This window comes from Protomyctophum parallelum (assembly GCF_964188405.1).
Source record: "Protomyctophum parallelum genome assembly, chromosome: 9".
In the NCBI taxonomy this organism is placed as follows: Eukaryota; Metazoa; Chordata; class Actinopteri; order Myctophiformes; family Myctophidae; genus Protomyctophum; species Protomyctophum parallelum.
Genome location: NC_139706.1, coordinates 22,106,342 through 22,132,413, shown reverse-complemented (window position 1 = coordinate 22,132,413; position 26,072 = coordinate 22,106,342). Strand labels below are relative to the sequence as shown.

At 43.0% G+C, this 26,072-nt stretch overlaps 1 protein-coding gene across 1 annotated transcript in view; it reads left to right on the top strand.

Moving 5' to 3' along the window:
* Positions 1-26,072, top strand: part of oafa (OAF homolog a) — a 35,806-nt gene that overhangs the window by 3,779 nt on the left and 5,955 nt on the right. Inside the window, exon 2 of the mRNA XM_083772608.1 lies at positions 25,237-25,371. Coding sequence (XP_083628734.1) covers positions 25,237-25,371 — 135 coding nt within the window. The remainder of the gene's footprint in view (positions 1-25,236; positions 25,372-26,072) is intronic.

Below are 26,072 nucleotides of genomic sequence, written 5' to 3'. Positions count from 1 at the left end.
ATGGTTACCGTCACACTGCGGGCTGACAGGCTGGCGAGATGTAAAGGGGGGAGATTTACCAGGATTAAGTGGGCATGTCTGACCTTTTTGATCTGGACGTCTGCTTCACTAACCAAAACAGCTAATTTAGACTTGAAAGAGAAGAGGCGGCCAGGGCCAATCATTGGTGACACGCCAAGACAAAGACACGCCGGAGCAGCAGGGAGCCACGGGTTAGTTCTGAAGACCCAAAGGTTTTAGGGAAGTAGGCCTCGTAGGGGCGTCCGGCTTTACCGTCTCGCATGTGTAAAAACGCTCCTACAGATGGTTCGGGTTATTTGAATCAAGTCGTCTTAGATCACTTTGGTTTTCTGCTTCCTGATTTAGCCTATCAGTTCCACTCGCAGGCGTCTCTCTCTCTCTCTCTCTCTCTTTCCATTCCTCCATGTGGTTTTCATCCTGACTCTCGCAACAGTATCTCCAAGATTTATGGAAAGTTGGATGAACTGTGACTTCCAGCTGCCATGTGAAATTTACGGTCCAGAGGAGCCACATGTGGGAAGAAGAGTGTTTAAACAGGGACGTCAAACAATGGGGGAGGGGGGGGGGGGGTTCATAAAGAACTGTAGCAGCCGGAGGAGGGCAGTTGGTGGGGTGGGTAGATATTGCACAGGTCGAGGTTCTTGTCGAGGTGCGATATGTGTTTCGTCCCCCTAAATCAGTCGCTGTCTGACCGTGGTTAAAACCACTTTCACCCTGGGGCGATCGGATGGTTAGTGATGGGCTCTAATGTCTGGCAGTGAGTCCCCAGTTCGATTACTGGCCGGGTGGATCATTTGCTGCATGTCACTCACTCTCTCTCTCCCTGTGTTTCCTACTATATCAAATAAAAGCTCACAAAATGACTCAAAACCATTTTGTTTTCTTCACAAAATAACCGATCTACAGGCTCACATGTTGAGACCTGGGAGCTGGGAGTAGGTTGGCTATTTTAGAAAACATTCAAATAGAGCTCGAGTTGTTAAAGCAGTGTGTTGCATTACACGGCCCTCCCCAAGAATAATAATTCCGCTGAATGTGAGATTTGGTTTTTCCAGGAATCTTTGTGCACGCGTTTGATTGTTTTGTGCCACATTCAAAGCACTTAACAGCAGGATGTATCCCTGACCCTGAAAAGTACTTGATGGTAAAGAAAATAATGTGATTGGCGTGGAGTTGCTCACGGTAGTTAGTACACACAGTGTATATAGCGAGTGTGAATCATCCAAAGTTTGCTGAGTTGCTCAATGCTCTGTGGCTTCCCGTACGGCCGGCTCATTGTCCGTGGGCAAATGTGTAACGGCAGGCAGACAAATCCGAAAATGTGCTTCCCTTCCATTTGAAGTAGAGATTGTTTTTTTTCTCCCTCACTGGACGCTGTGGGAGGAATTGGTAACGCACACGGCTCTCTCAGACCTTGAACAGAACATAAACTCCTCTCTTGGAGGATAATCAAATGAAAATGTCTCGCATATTTGAGAGGTTTTAACAAATGGCTATTGGGTCTCTATACCTCTCCAGATGCAGCGACCTTTAGTCAGAGAGCTCTAATCATTCATCAGAGCGTTGGTGCGCTGGCCGTGTCATAACGCTGTGTCACTCAGACCCCAAAATACTGTGTTTGATCAATGCAGGAATGTTGGGTGACTTCACCGACATCCCAGATGTAAAGAAACTTCAAACATTTTCCATGTCTGAGGCATGTTACAGTAAATCTTAGTTTTATGTGGTTCCTTTCATGTATCTCTTTCCCCTCCAAATATTCCTCCTTTTTTTTGTTGTTGTTAAAAGCAGATGAGACAAAGTAAACGGACAAACCACTGCCACCACCCTATAATGATGCTGGTTGGGTCAGGTGAGCAACAGATGTTTTCAATCCACTTGACACTCAATCTCACACTATCATGTTGAACGTCTGGGGCTTTAACTGTAAACAATGGCGCAGAGCCGTGAATGAGCACATCACAGCTCTTTTAATAATAATCCTGTTTTTTATCTTTGCCTTACAAACCAGATAGTGTTTCAACCAGGACTTGTTTGGCCCCGAGGCCAGCTCATCCTATAACTGCATATATCCTGAGCTGGATGCTTTTTATGAATACAGTATAAGCTGGCCTGAAAATGAATTGGTGATTCTTTACACACGCAATTGTGTGAGCGTCTGTGTAAAAAAAAAGAAGAAAAAAGGCAGCAGAGTCAGGGGTGGGGTTGGGAGGTTAGGTTGGTTGGCCTTTCTGTGTGCCCTCCCTTTGGGATATATCTATGACCCACTTTGGCAGGTGCCCATCCCTAGTTCTTTCAAAGCCTTTTGCATGTCACCCGACAACTGGACAATTAAGTGGCTGAAAACTTGAACTTGTGATACTGTAGTGCTTTTTTTCTTTTGTGTAGGTGACTTATTTGCAATTCATGATATCCTTTTTAATTTGTGGAAACTAGCCCTCGGCGTGGAGTTTTTTCTTGCTCGTCGGTGAATCTGTTTCAAATCAGTGCAGTCACCATGTCGTATATGCTTTGTTTGCTGCCGTTCTTCACGGCCACACCTTGCCTCCCATCCTTGACACAACTCCCTCCCAACCCCCCCTCCCACCCCACTGCCTTTTGCACAAACTTGTTAAGTCCTTTTTTTTATGGACCAGTGTCACCGTTTCCCAGAAATGTCTGTGGTTTCAGATGCCACTGAGGACACATTAGATTGCAGAGGCACAAAAATCTTCCTACCACCCCCTGCTGCCGTGACTCATCCTCAAGTGACTAAAAGTCATTGAACTCTTCCATCCACCCGTGTGATAAGTAAAGCTTATCTCGGTTATAATTTTCACATTCCACTGCGTGATTGAATAAAAAGTGAACCTCAAAAATGTTATTATTATTATTATACTTATTTGAACAAGCATCATGATGCTTAAGACATTCTGTTATTAGGCCTTTAAGTGGCAATGGTCCTTGAAAGAGTTGTACTCCTACGCAGGTTTGTGTTGGCTATGGCTCAGCTGCATGTGGGGGAGAGAGGCAGGCAGGCGGGCGCTGCACAGATACTGAGCTTATTGCATAATGAAGCACAGAAAGCAATTCATGGGAATCTGTTGAGAGAACCGACTCTCCCTTTTCTACTGTCTGTTGGGAAAGGGGCATGGCAAAACGAACCATCTTAGCGTGTAAATCTGTTATTTCTTTGGTAAGGTGTGTGTGCGTGCGTGCGTGTGCGCAAAAGGCAAAACGAACCATCTTAGCGTGTAAATCTGTTATTTTTGAGTGGTGCAACCACTCCTACAACCAGCAATGTCCTGCGTATGTGGCAGTGGTCATGAGCACGAGTATTTGACTTATTAGTACCAGTAGGGGGCGCCATAAACTGAGAGAGCGATAGTGCTGTGTCTGCTGCCTGCTAATGAGAGAGAGAGAGAGAGAGGGGGGGGGGGGGGGGGGGGGGGGGGGGAATTGCACCACTCAGTTCACACGGGTGTGATTTTTTTGGTAAGATCAGTTTGTGTGTGTGTGTGTGTGTGTGTGTGTGCGCGCAAACTTTGTCCTAACACAAACATCAAAGGTATATTCAGTGATTTCACTCAAAAAACCTTAGGTTTCGTTTTTGGCTGTGGGACCCAGCCTTTCGTCCAATCGGGATAGAGAGTCAAAAACGAAACCTAAGGTTTTTTGACCCCCAGGGGTTAACTGGGGACAGGGAGGAACTCCTTATATGGCCAGCACACTCTATAGTAGGGAGGATTATCACAACAAAACAAAAAAATAAGTGATATTTGAATTAAGTGAAATCACTGAATATACCTTTAATTGCCATTGACAATTAATCGACAATTTTCAGTGTGTAAAGAAATTTGTGCCCCTCACTTCACACGGGTGTCATTTCTATGTTATTTTTTGGTACGTGACACCTGTGTGATGGAGAGTACAAATTAGCCCTAAGCTTGAACTATTTGGCACTTTGTGAGCCACACGTGTGGCGAGCTTCTAGATCGGCTGTTTTCAGCTAAATGGTGTGGAATACAAAACAAAGGAGGGGGCCTACTAATAGACCATTGGGGGTCTATGGAGTTGAACAGGTTGTTTTTGTTTTGTTAGAAACAATAAGGGTCTGTGAGATATCCAGTTGTTTTTCCAGTTTGTATTCATTTAAAAGAATGTGAGTGTATGAATAATAATTACTGGCTTTTGGCAGCGTGCAATATACACACATTATACCTGAAATAGCACATAGGACGATGATAGCCTGTTTGTTTAGGATGAAGACCGCTGGGTGGGTTTGTTATTCACTTAATCTGTTTCTGTCTTTTCCACATCGCTCATTGTCGAAAGACGGTTTCCGAACAGTCACTACAAGAGCCCTTTCTCCCACCTTTTGTTCTCTGCTGACTCTATATCACAGAGGGCCGGTCGGCTTCTATGGGTTCGCTGTGGCCCCTTGGAGGCCCCCACCCCCGGGCCTCCCGTGGCCCCTCTGGTTGATGTCTTTATCCTTTATCCCTGATCCCACCAGCAGGCCAGATGTTGGCCTCTCTGCTGCTGATAATGAAAAGGCTTCCTATTGACCCATTCCCACAATCTGTCCCAGGCGGGAGGTGAGAGAGGCCACGACACTCTGGGAAAGACATTGGAAGGACTTATTTCGGAGCCTCCCTCCTAGTCCTAGTCCTAACCCCCCCCCCCCCCCCCCAAATCGTCCCTGTCAAAAGATTTGGGACACCGTCCTTCACAGTAGTGCAGAGTGGCTGTATAGCTTCTGCTATACCTTATACTGGGACCACTCACCATGGCTTACAGACAGTTACAGATAAGCAGCCAATGGAGAAAGTTAATCACTTAAGCTCTGTTAGTTGGTTGGTGATTAGTTGGTTTATTTGAATTGCAAACCAAAAAGGATGCATGTTGGTTAAAGCAGTTAAAGTGGCTTGTTTCTATGAACATGTCAGATCAGTCTCATAGCATGTCACTTTTTGTGATCTATGAGCTTGTAGGTTTGCTATTTGTGAACATTTTGCAAATATATATATATATATATATATATATATATATCACTCATTCTTGAGATGAGGGACAAAAGTGGAAAAAACATGTCCCACACATAAGAGCCTTATTTATGTTAAAAATAAATGAATTCATAAAAATTAAAGCACTTGCAAAGTTAAATGTAATACAGTTGTGTATTATTATGCCATTAATTTCATTATAATTGTTTTCATATGCCATCTGAATTAGTTAAAAGCATGCACTGTACCCAAAAACGCCTGTATTTAGCCTGTCCCCAGCAAGTGGTCACAATTTCAAACTGCTAAAAAAGTGTCTAATACTGTCACAATCACATAAATATACATACTAAATTAAAGTAGATTGTCAACAACATAGCAAACAATATACACAGTTCATTTTAATTTTCCATTAGATATTTCATATCAAATGTGTGTCCCATGTCTCCCGTCAACTCCGTCAGGTTTTTTTAAAGTCTTAAATTAATCAGAAAATATTGTCGACAGATTTAGCCTGAAGACTCCTTTTCCAAGTCCCGTTTATATTTGTTGCAACAGTGGAGCACCTGGTCTGACAAGCATTCAATTGTTTGATATTTTAAACAAACAATGTTGATATCAATGAGGTCACAGCTTTTACATGTCAACTCCGTCAGGACATTATTATGATCTTTGTTAAGAATTCCAAAATAATGTTTATTATTTTAGTTTAGGGTTAGGTTTACAACAGAGGGTTAAGATGAAAACAAATGACATTTTGTCAACTCCGTCAGACGTCAACTCCGTCAGGTTTTGTGTCTGACGGAGTTGACATGTATCTGACTGAGTTGACAAAAGTGTTCCTAAAACAATAAAATTATAGTTTTTGAATAATGGGACGTATTCTAATTTGGCACACAGTTATTGGTACTTGGTACTATTTAGATTTGTCCTGTGACCATGGCAGCCATTGTTTTTCAAAATGGCCGCCACCTGCTGTTATTTTACAATAACTCAAGTTTTAGACCACCTAGGATCTTGATTCTGGCGACTAATAATAAATTTTAAAAGATGAGGAATACAGTGGTACTATTTAGATTTGTCCTGTGAACATGGCAGCCATTGTTTTTCAAAATGACCACCAACCTGCTGTTATTTTACCAATAACTCAAGTTTTAGACCACCTAGGATCTTGATTCTGGCGACTAATAATAAATTTTAAAAGATGAGGAATACAGTGGTACTATTTAGATTTGTCCTGTGAACATGGCAGCCATTGTTTTTCAAAATGACCACCAACCTGCTGTTATTTTACCAATAACTCAAGTTTTAGACCACCAAGGATCTTGATTCTGGTGACTAATCATTACATTTTCAAGGATGAACTTTCTCTGGGAGGGGTCAGGGCTTATTTCAGGTGCAGGTTGAGTTGCTACTGACAGGACATTAAAAGGAGGTGGGCTTTCTGGCCTTTGACTTGTCCCTTTCAGGTACAGACGCACAGTTTGACTGTCCACTGCAGTGTGGTGTTGTATCTTGGTGGCCTCCTGCCAGTGTTTCTCCATCCTTCTCATGAGCTCTGTGTTCTGGGGCTCTGTTATAGTCAACTTAGATTGTCTTGGCTGGAGATTGCTTTCCTGCAGGGTCCAGCCCAGTCTTGTGCAGATGGCTGCTGGCCCACCTGGAGGCCCCAACCTCACTTGTTCGGTTGGTGTGATTAGGTGGGGTGGTCTTCCCCAATCAGGATGAAGGGTTTGACCCTTTCAAACGGCAGTCTGGCCAAGTGTCTGTATTTAGTTGTGAGGCTAGATACAGGATACGATTGCTCAGCCCCAGGTGACTTGAGGTGAAGGCTCCTTTGATTTGGTAACATTGCTTTGGTTGACATGCTGGGGACACAGAACGACACTGATGCCTTCAGTGTCTGCACATCCTGCCTGATAGTCCTGAAGGCAGATCTTCTGTCTTCAGTCTTTTGCTCACTGTTCACTGCTCACTGTTCACCTCAAGCAGGTCTTCAAGGTGTTTGCCTTTGTACAGGCTATATGGCTAGGACTCGTGCTTCAACCACTCAGAGAACTCCAACATGGTGTTGGTTGCTCCTGGGCCGCAGAGCATTGTGCGGCAGAATTCAGCTCTTATCTCTGGTGGCAGCTTGTTGAGGAGTCGTGCAACATGTGAGCCGCATCTAAGTTCTGTGTCTCCCTCTGAGCCTAGGGTAGACACTTGCTATTTTCCGTAACACTAATTGGTGGGGCTGTCCAAACTTGTTGTTTAGGTGTCAATCGGGTCTCTGTTGGTGAAGTCGGGTCTAGGTGGTCTAGAAGATGAGTTAGTCAGGGGATATTAATACAATCTGGTAATAAATTCCTTATCAAGAATTTTCTTCACCAATGTGTTTGGAAGGGTGTCTACTAACATATCCCACATTGCTTTATATTCAACCACCCTAGGGGAACTTTTGACAGCTGCTGAAAGTTGGGGTACCATCAACAACCTATATAAGGCAAAATGTTCATTATGCTTTAAGTAGCATGTGACATGTCAAACTAGGGAGTTTTCATGATTCTGAATGCATTCCAAGCATTAGCTATGCACGAAGAACACTCCTTGGGCTGAAAACGGCCATAGCCGTCATCACAAAATGAGGTCAGCACATTTGGGCAAGTGGATATATGGCCGAATTTAGCCCAAGGGGTTTGACCCCTAGTTTGGCCATAGACTCCCTAGTTTGGCCATAGCCACTTGGTATGGTACCCAACTTTCAGTAGCTGTCAAAAATGCCCCTTGGAACAAAACAATATTAAAATAATTGTATTACTTAACTTGATTACTGAAAGCCATTATAAGATAACTGAGGACTTTATATTATTGTTGAAATTATCAAATTCAATTAAAAGGGATTTTAGTGTGTCTGACGGAGTTGACATGAATCAGGTATTAAGTGCATAAATGTCCCATTTTAGAAAGAAATGTTATGCGAAAAAGCTGTTCCTTCTCAAGATTGGTAGTTGAGACCTGTGTCTACAAATACATCTATTTGATTTGAATGTATCTTAAAAATAAAAATAAATCTAGTTTGAAAAAAGTTTTGTCCCTTATCTCAAGAATGGGTGATCAAGAATGGGTTGTCGGTTACTGGGAAGTACTGTCTGACGTGAAGAATTTCCACAGAATCTCAAGAGGAACTGTACCGGATTGCCTGGTTGAGTCACCATAATGATTAAATGTGCCCATAATCAATCAATGTCCTGTCTGCTCGCTGCTCGTTCATACATGTTCATACAGGTTGCAATGAACAACATCATGAGTTTAATCTGGAAGGTTAATTTCCCCCCACACCAAGACCATAACCATATCCATATCCCCCCCTCCCAACACAACAGTGGTCCCCAGGTTGATTCTCAGTCAGGGTGGTTGTCCCTGGTTCATAAGTTGAAAACCCCTGATATATATAGTTTTTTACTCTTAAATCTTTGCTTTGGGGGTCCCAGGAACTAAATCTTTTGAGATGGGGGTCGGCAGCCAAATATACATATAATTTTTGGGGTCCTTTACAAGAAAAGGTTTGAGAATCGCTGATATAGCATGTTAGGATTTAGAAGACAATTGTAGAATCGGCCTCAGGGCTTAACAAAGGGGTGAATTCCGCCAAGGCTCATCTTGTCCTTAAATGTCCTGTCTCTCCTTTGTCATCTCGTTGGCTATCTCCTGTTGGTTACGTGGAAGTCAGATGTGATTTGACCTGCTGTTGTGGCTTTTATAATGATAGTTTAGTTGCTTCTTCTGGCGCTAAACTTAGAAAAGTGCATAACTGAGGTGCAGCTGTTGTGTTACACATTTCACTTATGACCTTTAAGGCGTTTACAAAATAAAAGATAAAATCTATATAAAATCTATATAATTTAGTTGATGATGCCTCATTCCTAGCTTAATGCTGGCTTTAATTATTGAAAAATCAGCGTTGTTCCAAAATCCAAATAAGTGGCTTTATCGCCATTGCGTTCTGTGTAGGTGTATTCATGTCATGACAAAAACAACTTAGTTAGAAAAAACAAGTCAGAAAACATATATTTCCGGGTGAATTACTCATACTCGTACACAAAATAAAAGTCACCAATTTACACCCAGGTGTGAAAAAGAGGATGTATGTTCGGTACGCCCAATCTCACGTACCATTCACCAAACGTGTTGTACTGAATTCATAATTCTGTGCGTATCGCGGCTGTAGTTCATTTCACCTCTTTCCCAAGCGTTTCACCCGGTGTCGCCTGGTGTAATAGAACATCCACGCCCATTTTAGCTCCATACTATAAGGTAGGACCTACTGTACCTTATAGTATGGAGCTTTACTATATATTCACCTAGGCGAATACACAAAATTCCCATTGACAATAACTGGACAATTTTACGTCATAGTGTCTGAGAAAATAGACATGTTACGTCGTGATGATGTACGATGATATCACACGGGTGTGATAAAAATCTGCGTTATTTTGCTTGATGAATCGGGCCCATTGTGTCCAAGGACCTTAAGGGGTTTGTAAAAAATAGTAAATAGTATAGATTTATATTCGCATATACATCAGGAATCCTTTCAAATCCCTTACTGAAACTTTTTGTTAAATACAGTAGTAGAACAAGCGAGGGGAACTTTTTGTCCTATGCAGAGAATACTGTAGATAGCTTTTAATGCACTTGGTGGCAAATTGGCAATACTGAAGATTTGGGTTGAAACTATTCAATAAGAGAGTAATCCTCCAGTCCTGAGCTTATTGATTCTAAATAACAGGCCTTCTCACTGGTTATTGAACCCCAAACCTGGCAATCTTCTTAACGTATACAGCATCACCTCCATTGCTAAATCCCTGGAAAGGAGGAAGGAAGAGACCTGGGGAGTTCATTATCTTGTGTCCTCAAGGATATTGTGGAAGCACGCTCAAGGCTGTGTGATTTATCTTTTTGAGAACTTAAACTTTAGCTGATAAAAAGCATATGCTTGGCAATAAAAGAGCAGGAATACTCTGTAAAAACCCACCAAATTTATTTGACTCTGAGTGTAATCAGTCTCTGTGTAATATTATTCATGTCTGTTTTCGTCCAGAAACAACATTCACATGTCAAAACAGACTTGAAAAAGAATTTGACACATAAACAAGTTAAATCTCGGGAGAAAAGAGATGCCTAAATAAGTCCCATTTCATCATACCAAAGCTTTTTAATCAAAGCTAGATTTTAAGTGTTAATTGTGGTATTTTGTTTCCAAGGCTTTGATAAGAAATTCTTTAATTCCAGTCTTTGAATGAGATTTATCACCGTGTTCAATAGCTTGGCCGTACACTACTACAGTCATATTCATAGCAGGATATGAGTGGTGGACAGTAACCAGCAGTGGACAGTAATAAAGTACATTTACTTTAGTAGGCCTACTCTATACTTAACTTGAGTATTTGTATTATTGGTCATACTTATGACATTCACTCTACTACATTTCAAAGACAAACATAATATGATTTGAAGCATTTTGTTCAAAAAGTGCCACGCTTGCAAACTTTAGATGTCAATCTTATTCTTAGCCAACCATGATATAATATTAAAACAACATCGCACAGATCTGTCTTTATCCCATGACTATAAAGATCATGTGTACAGATTTGCATAACATTTTGGATAAAATCTAAGGACTAATCTTTCACACAAGTCGGCCTCCTAGTGATGCTATAAAAGACAGATTTGAGAAATGCAGGCCAGATGTTTTTCGTTGGCCTATAGGAAGTGTGCATACAAACCTTTACGCAGATTTGTGCAGTTATAGGTAAAACGTGACTTGGCCTCTTATAGCACCACCATGAGGCTGATTTGAAAATTGTCAAGTAGGGCACAGTTTCACCGCTGCGTTCATGATTTGCAGCATTTTGTTCTCAACAGGCCGGTCGTGCAAACTTTAGATCAATCGTATCCAATCAGGATGGAATATGAAAACTCTTCACAGATCCGTGTTGTTCACATGACTATAGAGATCATGTGCACCGATTTGCGAGAACTTTTAACACCTATGATTCTAAAGACGTGTCTTCTCTTCTCAAACCGGGATGTGCCTTGGACGTTTATATACACGTCTTTAGGTCCTTTTTAATTAATGATATAAAACGGGATCGCTGTATTCCATTTTTTCATAGGGCCGTTGCTAGGCAACGCATTGTGCAGCTCTCCCGGACATGTTATGCTCTGCATGCGTGCAGCCGTTCACTTCCTTGTTTACTCCCTGACAAACCTTGCTATTCTCTCTGAATCCACAGCGCTGTCCATGGTTTGGATCAGAGTGCCGTGGTTCTGTCCTCATTTCTGACTTAACCAAGCATCTCCTTTGGAATATTAACCCATTTAGACCTGAGGACGATTCTACAAATGTCTTCGAAATCATGAGTTTTCTGATAAACCTCTGTTTCTATGTCAGTGGTTCTCAAACTATTTAATGTCAAGGACCCCTAGAATTATATGTATTTGGCCTCCAATCCCCATCTCAAAATATGTTGTTCCAGGGACCCCCCTCCCAGAAGCAAAGCTTTGAGTTAAAAATGTTTTTCAAAAATAGCAGACCTACAAACTTGTAGATCTGCTATTTTTCTATGGAGAGTATGCACATGCATGATTTTCCCATCAGGACACGCCCCCCTCATCTAGACTTGAGTGGCAAAACATTGAGCAGCATGGAGGGTTGGAGTTTGGAAGCGCTCGTTGGAAATCACTCAACCGTCCTGCGTACCACCTGTTTCTAAATGTCACATAATGTAGAGGCAGCAAAATTTTGTGTTATTGAAAACAAGCACTTCCAAACTCTGACACTTAGAAAAATAATCAAATGCAGGGCATTTATTGACAGAAAGTAGCTCATAACGTTTCTATGGTGGATTTTTATTAAACAAAAACTTTACAGATAGAGGATAATTCAAGCTTTTCGTACAGCTGCAATGTTGGTGAGTTTAACATTGTTTAATGCAATCCGACAGGACTTTTCTGTTTGGATGAATGGCCAGAAAGTAGTTTTTTGCCACTCATAACTTATACTAAAGCAGGGGTAGGCAACCTTAGGCACCAGTGCCAACATTGGCACAAAGGAGGGTGATCACTGGCACACTGGCAAGTGTGTGAGAGTATTTTTGGTTTTAAATAAACTTTTAAAAAAAATGCAGTCAAAAAAATCCCTCACATGAGTGTGTAAATTACATCCTGCATTCTGCATTCATTAAAACTTAACTCTGCCCTGAGTCTAATGATCATTATAACAACGTGAAAGAAAATATTTAAAAAGAAGGAAAAACTTTATATTTGTTGACAATCAAAATAAGTTGGAATTTTTCCTGTGGTGTCATTAAAATTAATTAATGTTGATATGGCACACTGACGATCTAGAAAATGAAAACATGGCACTTCATTTAAAAAAGGTTGCAGACCCCTGTACTAAAGTATAACATAATGCTTAAAACACCAAAAAGGGTTCCTGCCCAAAATGGGTTAACGCTTCTAAAGAGTTAATAGAATCCGAAGGAGTAAATAATATAAGTGTGCTGTGCATACAACGTTTTACACAGATCGGTGCAGTTATAGGTAAAACCACCCGCGTGAAGTGAGGGGCGCTCTTATATCATCGTACATCGTGCATCATCTCATACTGGCTAATCAGAATGCCTGTTGACACAAATTGACGTCATATTTGGGGGACAATTTCTCCGTTCATTGTTGATGGCAAATATGAGACGTGTGGGGACAAGATGGCGTAAATGTTCCCTTCATTGTCATTTGATGTTTGTGTTGCGGACATTTTGTGGAGACAAAAGCTGTATATAGGAGGGGCCCCTCAAAAACACAAATCTGTTATAGCGCCCTGCACTTTTTTTCTCCAAATCAGCCTCAGGCATTAATGGCCTCTGCCTACTAGGAATGTGAGAGTTTGTCCACGGAAATCGAACGCTGTGTTCATGATTTGAGGCATTTTGTTCAAAACGGACCAATCCAAAACTTTGGATGGCGATCTTATAGCCTATCGGGATAGGATCTGGACAATCCGAGAGATCCATGTTGATCAAATGACTATAGAGATGGTGTATAGTACTGTTAGTAGTCATCGTTGCTGTTTATGCCTCATCTATCGAGCCTCATTTCCTTGCTGGTTAGCATACACCAGTTTGTCTTTCTCCCCCTCATTTCCTGCATACAAAGTGTCCCAAAACAGTTTGGGCTGTCTTGATAATTGAAGTGAATGGATCCCTCACACTGGCTTGCCCATAACTCCCACAAACACACAATAAGTACTTAAAGGTCTGGAGTCAAGGTTTCCACCTTCTATGCCGGCTATGTAGCAAGGCAGCCAACTCCTAAGGGCATAAGAAATGCACCATAAAATCCTGAGCATTGGTTACTTTACAGCTGCAATCCGGAAATTGTTTTAGTCAATACAATGCTATTTTCACCAATCTGTGTGGCACAAAAAAGTTCGGAAACGCAACTTCGGTCGATTTTTTCTCCCATTTAATAATGCCAATTGGTATCATATTTTAGATAAATATTGTCGTTAGTCACCTTTATAACGATGTACAGGTTGTAAGGATTGGGTATTTGTGGAATGAGCAACACAGCTCAATACGGGTCTTCCACACACTACTGAATTGATGCCCCTGACACTATATATGCACAGTTTTTTCCTTTATTACTGTGAGAGAGTGCATCCAATCCACCAAGCAACTGAAAACAAGGGTGAATACCAACGGAAAAATATTGCAGGGGATTCTGACAAAAAAAAAGGTTTAGCAAAAGCTACCCACACTATAGCTGTGTTGCTCATTCCACAAACACCCGAAGCTGTGCCTCGTTTTAAAGGTGACTCTATAATTGCGAACGCAGTGAGCCACTTACTATGACAGCAGGGGCTGAGTGTCTGTGTGTGTGTGTGTGTCACGCTGTGTGGTGTCACGCTGTTACACCACCGGCCCGCCACCAGAGGGCGCAGCTGTGGCACGCACGCACGCACGCACACACACACACACACACACACACACACACAGGGCGCAGCTGTAGCACACACACACACAACCACACACACACGAGCTGCGTTCGCTTCACGCGTTTGCGCGTCTTACTTGTATACAATACCATTTGGTATTATTAGTTGTGGATCTGCAGTGGTACTGGTTAGAGGTGGGTTACACAAAGACAATTGACATCTCTTTTGGGACAATCTTCTGGACACTTTCCACCCATAACAACAACATTTATAAAATGTTGCCGCCAGGTTGGAAGTGTCACCTGCTGTGTGACATCAGAGCTTCCATTGTGGTGAGGAGAGCAGCGGAAGGGAATGTCTTCCATTCAGAGCCATGTTATCGTCTGTCCACTCCACTCCCACTGTTTACTCGTTTGCCTGCTCCTCGGGAAGGCCAGGTGTGACCAGTCCCTCAAAGCTGACTCCACATTCCTGGCGTCGGAGCCTCTGTAATTAGCCTCAACTCAAGCATTTCTTCTCAGCCACAGGACAGGAGGAGCTTTTCTCTCACTCCTTTTGTCTGCTCCCCCCGGTTTCACCCTTTTCTCCCCCAGTCTCCTCCCAACCTGATCTTTAATCCCAAGCTACACCTGTGCCTTTTCACTGGGGTCCCCCCTCATGCACCAAGGTAAATACCCCCCCCCCCCCCCCCCCCCCACACACACACACACACACACGCACACACACACACACACACACACACACACACACAAACGCACCATCGCCAAACGCATGGTAATCCCTCCCCCCTTGTGTTGTTTTTAAGGGGGAATCTGAGACATTAGGAATGTGTGTGGAGGAGGGATGCCGAGAATGGACAATTTAGTTCCTGTTTCGTTGAACAAATAAATGGTTGAAGGACTCGAGTGGAGGGTTGTTCCAACTAGCCATAGTTTCTGGCCCCCTATTGTGAAATGTGCTTTTTGATATGCTACTTTTGAAAGGTTTTGCCAATGCTAGAAGGATTTAGACAATAATGTCATGCCCAAAAATAGGGACACCAGGTGGAGAGTGGTTCATTTGTCTCAATAATCTTCTATTAAAATCTGAGTTTTAATTTAATTTAATAGATAATTTCCTTTCCAATCGCCCCTCCCTCCCACACACACTTTCAGAACCTGTACACTATAGTGTGCCATCTGTCTGAACAACACATGGCTTCACAGATGAGGCCGTCTCTCCCCCCCCAGCCCCCACCCACATAGATCACATATCAATCCTTGAAAAGATTGTATATGCACCTTGTACAGTTTAATTAGCCACACAAAGTCTGTCACATAGATTTATAGGCACGCTGTAATCCTTTTTAATTAGTCATCAGAGCGTGGATGACCAACAGGCCTCCGCAGTCAGTCCGTCAGCCTTATCAACAGACAGGGTCTTAGAGGGGATTGGAAAACAGGAAGGGCCTCTTACCCCGGGGACCGCCTCTGGCTGTGTGTGTGTGTGTGTGTGCGCGTGTGTGTGTGTGCGCCTGTGTGCGTGCAAGCGAGCGTGAGTTGGCATGGTTAACATGGTGTCCAAAGTGAGACTTTAGTGTCTGGGAACATTCACTTCAGTGGAGTAGCTGCTGAACCTTCGGTGAAAACAACCTGCTCTCTTTTCAATGAGAGCCCAATGTTTTGGCTCCGCACGCACGCACGCACGCACGCAGCTCTTATTTTCACAGCCAATAAACCAACAAGTATATTCTCTCTGCACTCAGGGTGTTTGGCTAGCCTGGTTACAGCTACCAGGATGGAGAATGCTCACTGTAAATGGCACCTTTTGACCATCTGAATAGGCTTTTGTGCACCTCTTTAAATAATCTCTCCCACCAAAGGTAACCACCCATGAAATGGTCCGCTAGTCCTAGGCCTGTGTAGTGGGCAGGGTTCAATTTCTAAAACAAAACACCACACAAACGTGCACACGCAGACATGCATGCATGCATGCACGCACGCATGCGCAAACTAAAGCCAGTGGCTCTGAATCCTTAGAATTTTGAGTACCAAATTTGACATGCATTGATTAGACCACGGACCCCCATCTGATACCATGTTTTGAATCTCTTTAATTTCAATGTAATATTCTCAGTGGTAAATTAACGGGTCCATTTGGTTCCACACGCACTCTCTCACAGTACATTTGAACAGGAATGCATTATTTGTCTATGGGACCTGGCGAATACCGGCGAACAGGCGATGGTCGAACAGTGTGCGGAGCAACGTCGCCCGAAAAGATAAAAATAATTCATCTTTTCGGGTGATTGGGCGATGTGTCGGCCGATGCTCACCCGCTGTTTAAAACGTACTGTCAGAGTTACAGACCCGTAAGGGGCCATTCAGATCTCGGACCCTGGTGGTCCCCGGAAACGACGTTGAGACCCAGTGACTTAAAGCCTCAGTTATACTTGGTTGCGTGCCAGTGTTGATAACAGATCTATACAAGCTGCCAACGCGTCGTGTAACTTGAGTATAAAGTTAAGTATAAATCAGGCTTTTAGCCGTGTATAATAAGTTGTGCAACAAATAGTGAAAATCCAACCCTGGTAACTCTGGGTTTGACCCATTACTCAGGTGGCATGAATACAGAGCACACTGTGTCTGGCTGTTGGCCAGCAGCAGTGGTTTGTCTACCAAGTCTTATACTCCCTGGTGTCAAGGAGCAGCGCTGAGGAATCTCTGCTCCGGCGGTTGTATTCCTTGCTGAGCTGACATTTACACAATCCCGGTGGCAGACTCAAGGACCCATACCACCGTTTCTTTCTCTGCATGAAATCATCTAAAATTTTTTGAGAAGGGAAAATATCCTCCCTTTTTAATTTTGAATGTCCGCTGCTACATGGCGATTTCCTCTTGAATGTTGGCCTGTTCAAAGCCTTAATTTCATGTAATTATGTGGAAAGGTCTTTCCTGGGGGTGACGCACTTTGCTGATATAGGCCTTATATTACTACTTGAGGAAATAAACGTGACTGAAAATGACCCTGGGGGTGAAAAGAAATCACTTTCAACTTCTCTGTGAAGTAGTCATCATTTTTAAACGGTGGTTACTTGGGGTGCATGTAAGGTGAACTAAACTTGCATGCAGCATTAAAATTGCAGTATCAGGACACTGACATATGTGTTTTATATTCAGAGTTGCCGGTGTGTGTTCTCTTTGGGCTGTATTTTGCGTGTCTGAAGTACCAGGTCTTATTACTTAACTTAAGACCTGGAGGCGTGATCAATGCCATTTGGCTATTCTGAGTGGCCAAAGAGCATTGCCCACGCCTCCAGGTCTTAAGTTAAGTAATAAGACCTGCTACTTAAGACACGCAAAATACAGCTTTGAGTCTTGTGATTTATAATGCGGGTCGTTTGGGAGCTCCGCTGTCCGCTCTTGACAGAATCTGTGTTTTGTCCCCACCGTACAGTGGCAACGAGGACTGCCAGCAGGAGATGACACACGCACGCACACACACACACACACACACACACACACACACACACACACACACACACACACACACACACACACACACACACACACACACACACACACACACACAGTCACACACACACACAGTCCTGGCATGGGCATTAGTTAAATTATCCACTTGGCATAACACTGGCATAAACTATTTTAGGCATGTCATACATTTTCCAAAAATCTCAAATTCTCTCAACTTAAAAAGAAATTGCATATTTATTTAGTTACTTTTCAGGATTCAAATACAAAAATATATAGCAGTTCGGCAAGTATAGCCAACCACTTTCCCAACCCGGAAGAAGTGGAGAAGACGCCTCATGCGTTGGGTGAGCAACTCGGTGCAAGTGGATGTCTCTATTATTTATAGCTCTATGGTAGGGTCTCTGAGTTACCGCCCGGCTGTCGGGAGGCATTCACCTGGTGGTATCTCTATCTCTCCCCCTCAAAACATTAACCAACCTGCCTTGGCAGCTCATTTCAAAAGAGAATGTTTTCTGTTTGATCAGTGAAGTTAAGCACTTTCCCTCGCTGTCTGGATATTACGGCAGCAGGTGAATCCTTTGATTATTCATGTTTCATCAACACACCCAGCGTGTGTGTGTGTGTGTGTGTGTGTGTGTGTGTGTGTAAATTGCGAGTTGTAACAGAAGGGCAAATTGTATGTACTTGTGAGCACCAAATATCCAGGAAGTTTAGTAGAATTTGAGGATTGTTTGTGGTTCTTCACAATATAAATTATTATTTATTTTTTGAGTAGGCCTAAAGGTCCTTTCAGACGCCATCGATTAACGCAGACGACGTCGCCTGGATCAATGACGGCTATAGGTCTCCAACAAAGCTAAACAATGCTTTGTAGATCAGCTCTTTTCTGTAAGAAATTGACAGGTACATTTGCATTCATAACATTTCTGTCCTATAAAAAGAGCAAATAGTTTATTCAGCGATCTGACTTATTTTAAAGCTGAAGAATGTGTGTGTGACGGTCAGGGCTCCAGACTAAGGGGGTCCCTACTTCCTGGGGACTATAAAATATCTATTTGGGACTTAAATTGATCTCAGCTGGGACGGTTTCGGGACTAGAGGAGTTTTTGCACTGAAAATGTGCATATCGTGCGCCCCTACGGGCAGCATGAGACTAGCAGCGCCGCATAAATGTTGCAGCGGCACGGGCAACACATCAGCCACAAACTATTACTGCAGAGAGAAACCCGCACAACAGGCGCAGCAGCAGTCTGTACCCTCATGTAGCAGTCAGGAAAATGCTGCGTTGTTTGAAGAGGAGAAAGATTTTTATAAAACAATAAATAGAGGCCCAGGCCGTAGCGTAACGGTCTGGGCACCGGACTGGTAATCCAGTCGCAGTGTGCCGCGGGTCCGACTCCCGGACCCGACACGGCCTTTACTGCATGTCATCCCCCCATCTCTCTCCCGTTTCCTGTCAGCCTACTGTCTGTCCCTTCAAAAATCAATAAAAGGCGTAAGCCGCAAAAAAAATATCTTAAAAAAAAAAAAAAAAAAACAATAAATAGATAAAAAAAAAACGAGAGAGAGAAACAGACGGAGACGGACCATTCACACAGGCTCAGCGCTCCCTGCAGCACAAGGAGATGTACCCTTTCCCACATAAAAAAAGATTTCATCTGATAACAGACAAAATTGGATGGAACAATGGATGGTGGATGGAACTATGTGGTGGATGCATCTTGCTGTTGCTAAGATATTAAGATCCATGAAAATATATCACACACCTAACACCCCACAATGACAACTTCGACCTGCAAGTGAGGCGATCACACTGGGCAAGTTGAGGCTGTGCATTGATCAGCCCTATATGTGTCTGAGCCTGACGCATGTCAGAAAGAAATGTCAAAAACACACACACACACACACACACACACACACACACACACACACCAGCCAGCCAGCCAGCGTGCCTGCCAGCCAGTGATGTGCCGCTATTAGTCCCAAAGTGACTGCAAAACATTGCTATTTGTTCCAAAAAAGCTTTATACATGTCAGAAAGAAATGTCAAAATCGTGTGTGTGCGTGTCTCTCTCACACACACACACACACACACACACACACACACACACACCAGCCAGCCAGCGTGCCTGCCAGCCAGTGATGTGCCGCTATTAGTCCCAAAGTGACTGCAAAACATTGCTATTTGTTCCAAAAAAGCTTTATACCACAATATTTGTGTTTACAAAATGCTCCAAATCCCTCCAACTATATACTTTACCCGATTTTCAACAGTGTTTATTATATTCTTAGTTACACTTGCTTTGGCAATGTAAACGTATGTTTTCTCATGCCAATAAAGCTCCATTGAATTGAAGTGTTAGTTGGCACACTAGAGGTGACAGGCAGACAGATGGGTGTCTGGTCTTGTCCAAACAAACAGAGCCTCGATGCGACTGCTTTTAGTGCAGATGATGTCATTGTTATTGCTCTGTTTGTTTTTGAAGAGCTCACGTTCATTATTTGAACAGCACTCGAACCCTCCGGACATTCACGTTATTATCATAATCGTCATTTTTATTGTTTTTAGCCACTTACCTCTCCCATTCCATCGACGGCTGGAGCCTGGGAACTGTTCGTTTAGCTCACAGTTATGCATGTATGGACGTCCTGTGGTTCTCGATAGCTTTCCGGGGCACCCCACAGGGTTCCTTGAGGGGGTTCCCGTGCGTCCCCAGGTAAAAGAATAGAATGAGGAACAGAATGAACCCGTAAGGTTCTCTCTCTCTCTCTCTCTCTCTCAGATTGATTCTGATATTAACCTGAGGGCCACATTAAGTGAAGGTGAGGGCCGTGTGTGGCCCCCGGGCCGCCTGTTTCCCATGTATGTTCTAAATCATAACAGTTTTCGGAAAAACGTATTTGTCTAGCCCTAAGCAGTGGTGCTAAGGGCTGTCCCAGACTCAGGATTTATCTAGTCGAATCAGTCGGGAGTTTTAATGTGTATTTCAGAAACTTTAAGTGCTGATTTAGAGCACATTACATAGTGAAGTGCAACAGAGCCACGTACTGACCCCCATCTGAAAATATTTTGTTCCAGCGACCCCCAGAATCAAAGATTTTAAGTAAAAATGTTTGCTTAAATTATATATAGGCCCTATTCAAACATTTGTACACATTTTCACTATTATTGAATTGCCAAAGAAATTTAAAATGACAAAGATGCTCTCTCGTTTTGAATAGAGTATTGGCTCATGGCTCAACGGTGATATTGAACAGGACTGTTTGCATACAGGCTCAATTGAATTCACTGTCTTGCTTCAGGCCAGCTCTCGTATTTACTTGTTGCAATAACTGGTTAAATCTAATATACATGACATCGAGTGTTGCTGACTGAAGTGTGCAATGTGCATGTGTCACAAAGGTCAAGAGGAAATCAATGCAGGTGCGTGACCTGAATGTGTGGCAGCACGTAGCAGTGTTTGTTTAATGATATGACTGTGAGCGTGAATCCCCTTTCAACAAGGAGCACGCACCGACATCTGACTTTTTGTTTACGTTTACCCATTGTGTGTGTTTGTCTGTGAATCTCACAAACCACTAGACCCATCTGCGCCATATTTCATGTGCACATTGCCAGTAGGCCACAGAAGCATGTATATTTTTGTGAAATTGTATTTAGCTTTCCATTTCAGAATGGAAGTCAACAGGGCTCGGATTGGACTGAAACCTTGCGTGACGTGACGTCACACAGGCTGGCCACAGATCCCATGTTGTGTGAAGCCATCCCCATGTGGGGCTCAGTATACGTGAAATCTGAATATGTCGTTGCTGTCGGGCAGTAACCTCTCATCTCCATATTTTAACAGTTTTTTAACAGTTTTTTTAAACAGTTTTTTTCATGAATGAATTCATGCCCTACTTGACTACACTACAGTGTCACACAAAAGCATTAACCCATTTTGGGCGGGAGAGCCCCTTTTGGTGTTTTAACTAAGCATTATGCTATATTTTAGCTATTGACAAATAGCAGATCTACAAGCTCATAGCGCGCCACCGAGTGGCGCGCTACAAGCTTGTAGGTCTGCTATTTTTGAAAAGTGTGAAAAGAAGTGGCCTGCTCATCCTTCATGCATTGAAGGAAGCTCAGTTCGGGGCTCTCGCTAGGTTGGCAGAGGGAGAGCAGTGCCCAGGATTACAGCTTACGCAATTGGCACTGGTAGAAAACACCTGGGCAGAAAAATCGTGGGATAACAATAAAAATCACTCTTGACATTTTTGAATTTTGGTTTCCACCTGACCGACATGGTATGATTTTCCGTAACTTTAAACTAAATACAGACTCCTATAGCTATGGAGTGGAAACCTTGAGCCACATAGAACTTTCAGACAAATTCTTCTTCCGACTACAAAAGCAGTTTATTACCAGAGTCTGTCACCACCACCCACACACCCCCTCTGTTCAGCTCACTGATGTATCACTATGGCTGTGTCTTTGTATCCTCCAGCAAGGACATGGTACGGTAGAAGAAGAAGGCCTCTTATCTCCTTCACTATATCTATTTAAAACCATGTCTGTAACTCTGACGGTATACAACTAAATAGTTAGTTAGTTTCATTTGTATACTGTCAGAGTTAAGGGAAGACTTTGAAATGTAATGGTTTGAGAACAATATTGTTTTAAGACACACACTCTGTATAGGCTAGACATGCCACAGTATCTATCCTCTGTCACCAGCAGTTCAAATTTTGTTTTTTTGCCAGGTGCTAAACCTGGCTTACAATCACTATTGGGGCTTGTATAGTGACGGTAAAAAGGACTCTAAACATGACCCTCCTATGTCCAGTATTGTTGGTTTGCAGTGCAAACACTAACATTGTCCTAACACAAACATTGAAGACAAAAGTGAGGACACAAATTGTGATTGGCTGAAATGAGATGATGTATATGATGATGATTGATGATGATGATGATGTGTCCCTCACTTCACACAGGTGTGATTTTTAACCATACCTGTGTCATTATACAGTATACGTGTATACCATTATATACCCCGGGGAAGTATGTAAAAATAGATACCACCTAGTCTAGCAGTGGTAGATAAAGTACTTTTACTTAAGTAAAAGTATCAATACTGCAATATAGAAAGTTCAAATGTATTGGCATCAAAATGTACCAAATACCAAAAGTGAAAGTTTTCAAATGTATAAAAATCTTTTGAAAATAGCCGATCTACAAGCTTGTAGATCGGCTATTTTCAAATGGTTAAAATGTATAGGGCTCGGCTGAAGTGGTTAATGCAGGGGTTCCCAGACCTTTTCATGTCAAGGACCCCCAAAAGGATACTCATTAGCCTGCGGACCCCCATTTGAAAATAGGACCCCCCATAAGAGAAGACTTTTACGCCTCTAGCTTTACTCAAGTAAAGTACAAATACCTCAGAATTGGACTTAAGTGCAGTACTTAAGTAAATGCACTTAGTTACTTTACACAACTGAAGATAGTGTGCTCATAAGACACCAGGTGATCAGAAGTCGCACACACACACACACACACACACACACACACACACACACACACACACACATATCACATCACAACACAGTGGCGGTGGTTGAGTGTTGGAAGAGTTATTGGTGTCTTCAGCGTGTGCTACCGCATTGGAACACTGCTCGCCTCCTCTGTAATTACCCAGAAAGCCCTGGGGCAAGCTGTGTGTGTGTGTGTGTGTGTGTGTGTGTGTGTGTGTGTGTGTGTGTGTGTGTGTGTGTGTGTGGAATGCCCTCCCCCTCCTTTTTTGCCTCTGCCCCCGCGCTCTTACACACATGCACACGCACACACACAGTGCCGCAGCAGAATGCCTTGTGTGTGTGTGCTGTCTGGGAGGTCCACAGGCCATGGCCTCCCCGTGTGTGTCTCCTCTCTGGAGGTCTGTCGGTCTTCACTGTGACGCGTCCACGTCTTCTCACTCATGCCTCTCTTTAATCATCCCTGTGTAGTGTTTCAGTTGTATGAAGATCAGTGGAGTAGACTCTTCAGTTACGTCTGACAACACTTAATACTCTGTTGCGCTGCAAAAAATAGCCAATATACAAGCTTGCGATACGGCGCGTTTCAACGTGTCGTGATCTTGTACATCGGTTGTTTTCAAGGCCCAAGGCGATGCACTTTGATCCGTCTTATTTTCCCTTTATTTCCGTCTGTCTCTCAGCCTGTGTCTGCTGAGCCTGTCGACGGGGAGGTGTGAAGGAATCCTTTGAAGCTATAACGTTGCCGCCGACAACTATGTCAATATTTGCTCCGGTTAGCTTTTTCCAAAGGTCGAGTTGTTGGAATTGTGTTTTTGTGTTCCTCATCATAACTAGTAAGTTAGTTCGTTGGCAGAATTAAAAGCAGTTGTTCAGAAAACGGAGGGTTCGTGCCAGGTAGACTAGAAACGACAACAAAGGAAATGAACGTAAACGAGCTCCGGGGCACGTTGTATTCGCTTCCTCGCCAGTGTTTACAGATGCGCGTAGAGGAAGTAAGAAGAACGAAGAGTGGTAGCGGAAAACAAAAGAGTTTTTCTTTGGCCTTTTCTTTATCTGAGTTGTGTGTGTGTGTAGTTGCTCCGGGCAGAGGCGGTGAGTGGAAGACTTGAAGCCTCTCCTACTCTGTCTGCTTCATACAGGCCTGTGAAAAGCGGTGTGTGTGTGTGTGTAGTCGTCCTCTCTGCACTGTCAGAGCCTTCCCATGATGCTTTGCATGTCCTCTCAGAACTCTTAACCAGTCCTAAAGCCTCTGTTGTTAGTGAAACGGATCTGAGTTACAGATCCGTTTGAGATGTACTTGTCCTACTCCTTGGTACCTGGTACTCACGAACATGACACGTTGTTGCGTGTCCTCAAAGCCCCCCCACTAAACAAAAGGGGGGCGCTGAGGTTCAAACGGTTAATTTCCCAGAGGCCGTCAGCAGACTCTATCTCATGCTAACTCCTACCAACATTTTCTGGCTAATTCTCACATCATTTTCATTTATTGCCTTTTGCGTTCTGTGTTTGTTCCACAAACCGCTTTTGAACCAGCGTCTCAAACGATTCAGACACTGACTGGGGACACCCTAGAGATGATGTTGTGACGATGATGTCATTGTCCTCAAGATGCCCCTGTCTTAAAGCTGCAATCCGTAACTCTTATTTTAGTCACGGACTAAATTTCTGCCACGGCGACAAATGGTTCTTATGAGCTTCAGGCCGTACTACATTAGCAACAGCCAGTAGGTGGGTGGCCTACCTGACACCAGGGGTCTAAATGTCTCAATGGAAGAGTGAGGAGACCATCTCCAACCACTTATATTGTATTAACGCACTAGGTTTCAGTCATTGGATCACTGGAAGTCACTGGAAGTTCCAGATTGCAGCTTTAAAGCACTACATTGACAGCACAAATGAGCAGAGCCAGACTGGAACAATGCTGTCAGAGCAGGCCTGCAGATGAATAAAAAGCCCATCCTCAAACTGTCGGATGAAGCACTGTTATTAAGAATGAACATAAAGTGCTCTCTGCCTTTTTAGTAGACAGTTGTTTGAACATCCATCCATATAAACTCCACATATTGAATTACTTTGCGCGTCTGGAAAAGTGAGACCTTTAAGTATACAAATGGAAAGCGTAGCCGCTATAATCAGTCAGGGGGCATATCCACATAAATTGTTGCCTAGCACAAACCGCGTTTAATCACGGCTCCATTGCTGCCTTGTTGAAAGTAATTTTATTTATGCACTCAACCTCCTCCTCCTGCCTCGTCTGTCTTGTCTTCAGGATGTGAAGATATTCCGTGCGCTGATCCTGGGGGAGCTGGAGAGAGGGCAGAACCAGTACCAGGCCCTCTGCTTCATCTCACGTCTCAACCACAACGAGATCATCCCCAGTGAGTCCATGGCCCGCCTCAGACAGGTACGCAAGCATATCATATTTCTATTTGTTTATTTATGTTTAATCATAATAAAGGTGATATTTAAAAATGACATCCTATTAAAAAAAAGCACCATAGTCAACTGTCCATCTGTACATACTGTAATAGTGAATGAGTGCTTATAGCAGTGCTTGAACTGTTTAATATTATGGCAAAGATAATTCCAGTTAGTTATACCACATATTGAAATGCATATTATGCATATATGCAATATGCAATATGCAATATTGAACTTTGGCCGATATCCAATTACTGATTAATAGCGTGGTCAAATCAGATACCGATGTTGGCTGCGATACAAGTTTCCAGTAGTGGGGTTTACTTTACAATTTAGGCATTTAGCAGACGCTCTTAATCCAGAGTGACCAGAGCAACATCATGTATGTCTGGGTCCAGACCTCTAAAAGCCTTATCAGGCCTACCGATGCACTTAAATGTGGTATTTATGCTACATTTTTCCAGCTTGTTGGAAAGCTTCCCCAGAAAACACTGATTAAATCTGCAGCCTTCATCTCAAAAAGGCGTTTTCAGATTCACATTCAAACTAAATAAATAGTAAATAATAATATATTGTCTGAACCGATATGTCATTTTGATATCTGTTCGATTCCGACATTGTATTTTTAAGGCCGACATTGCGATACCGATATGATGACTGATTAATCGTGTACCATAGTCTTCT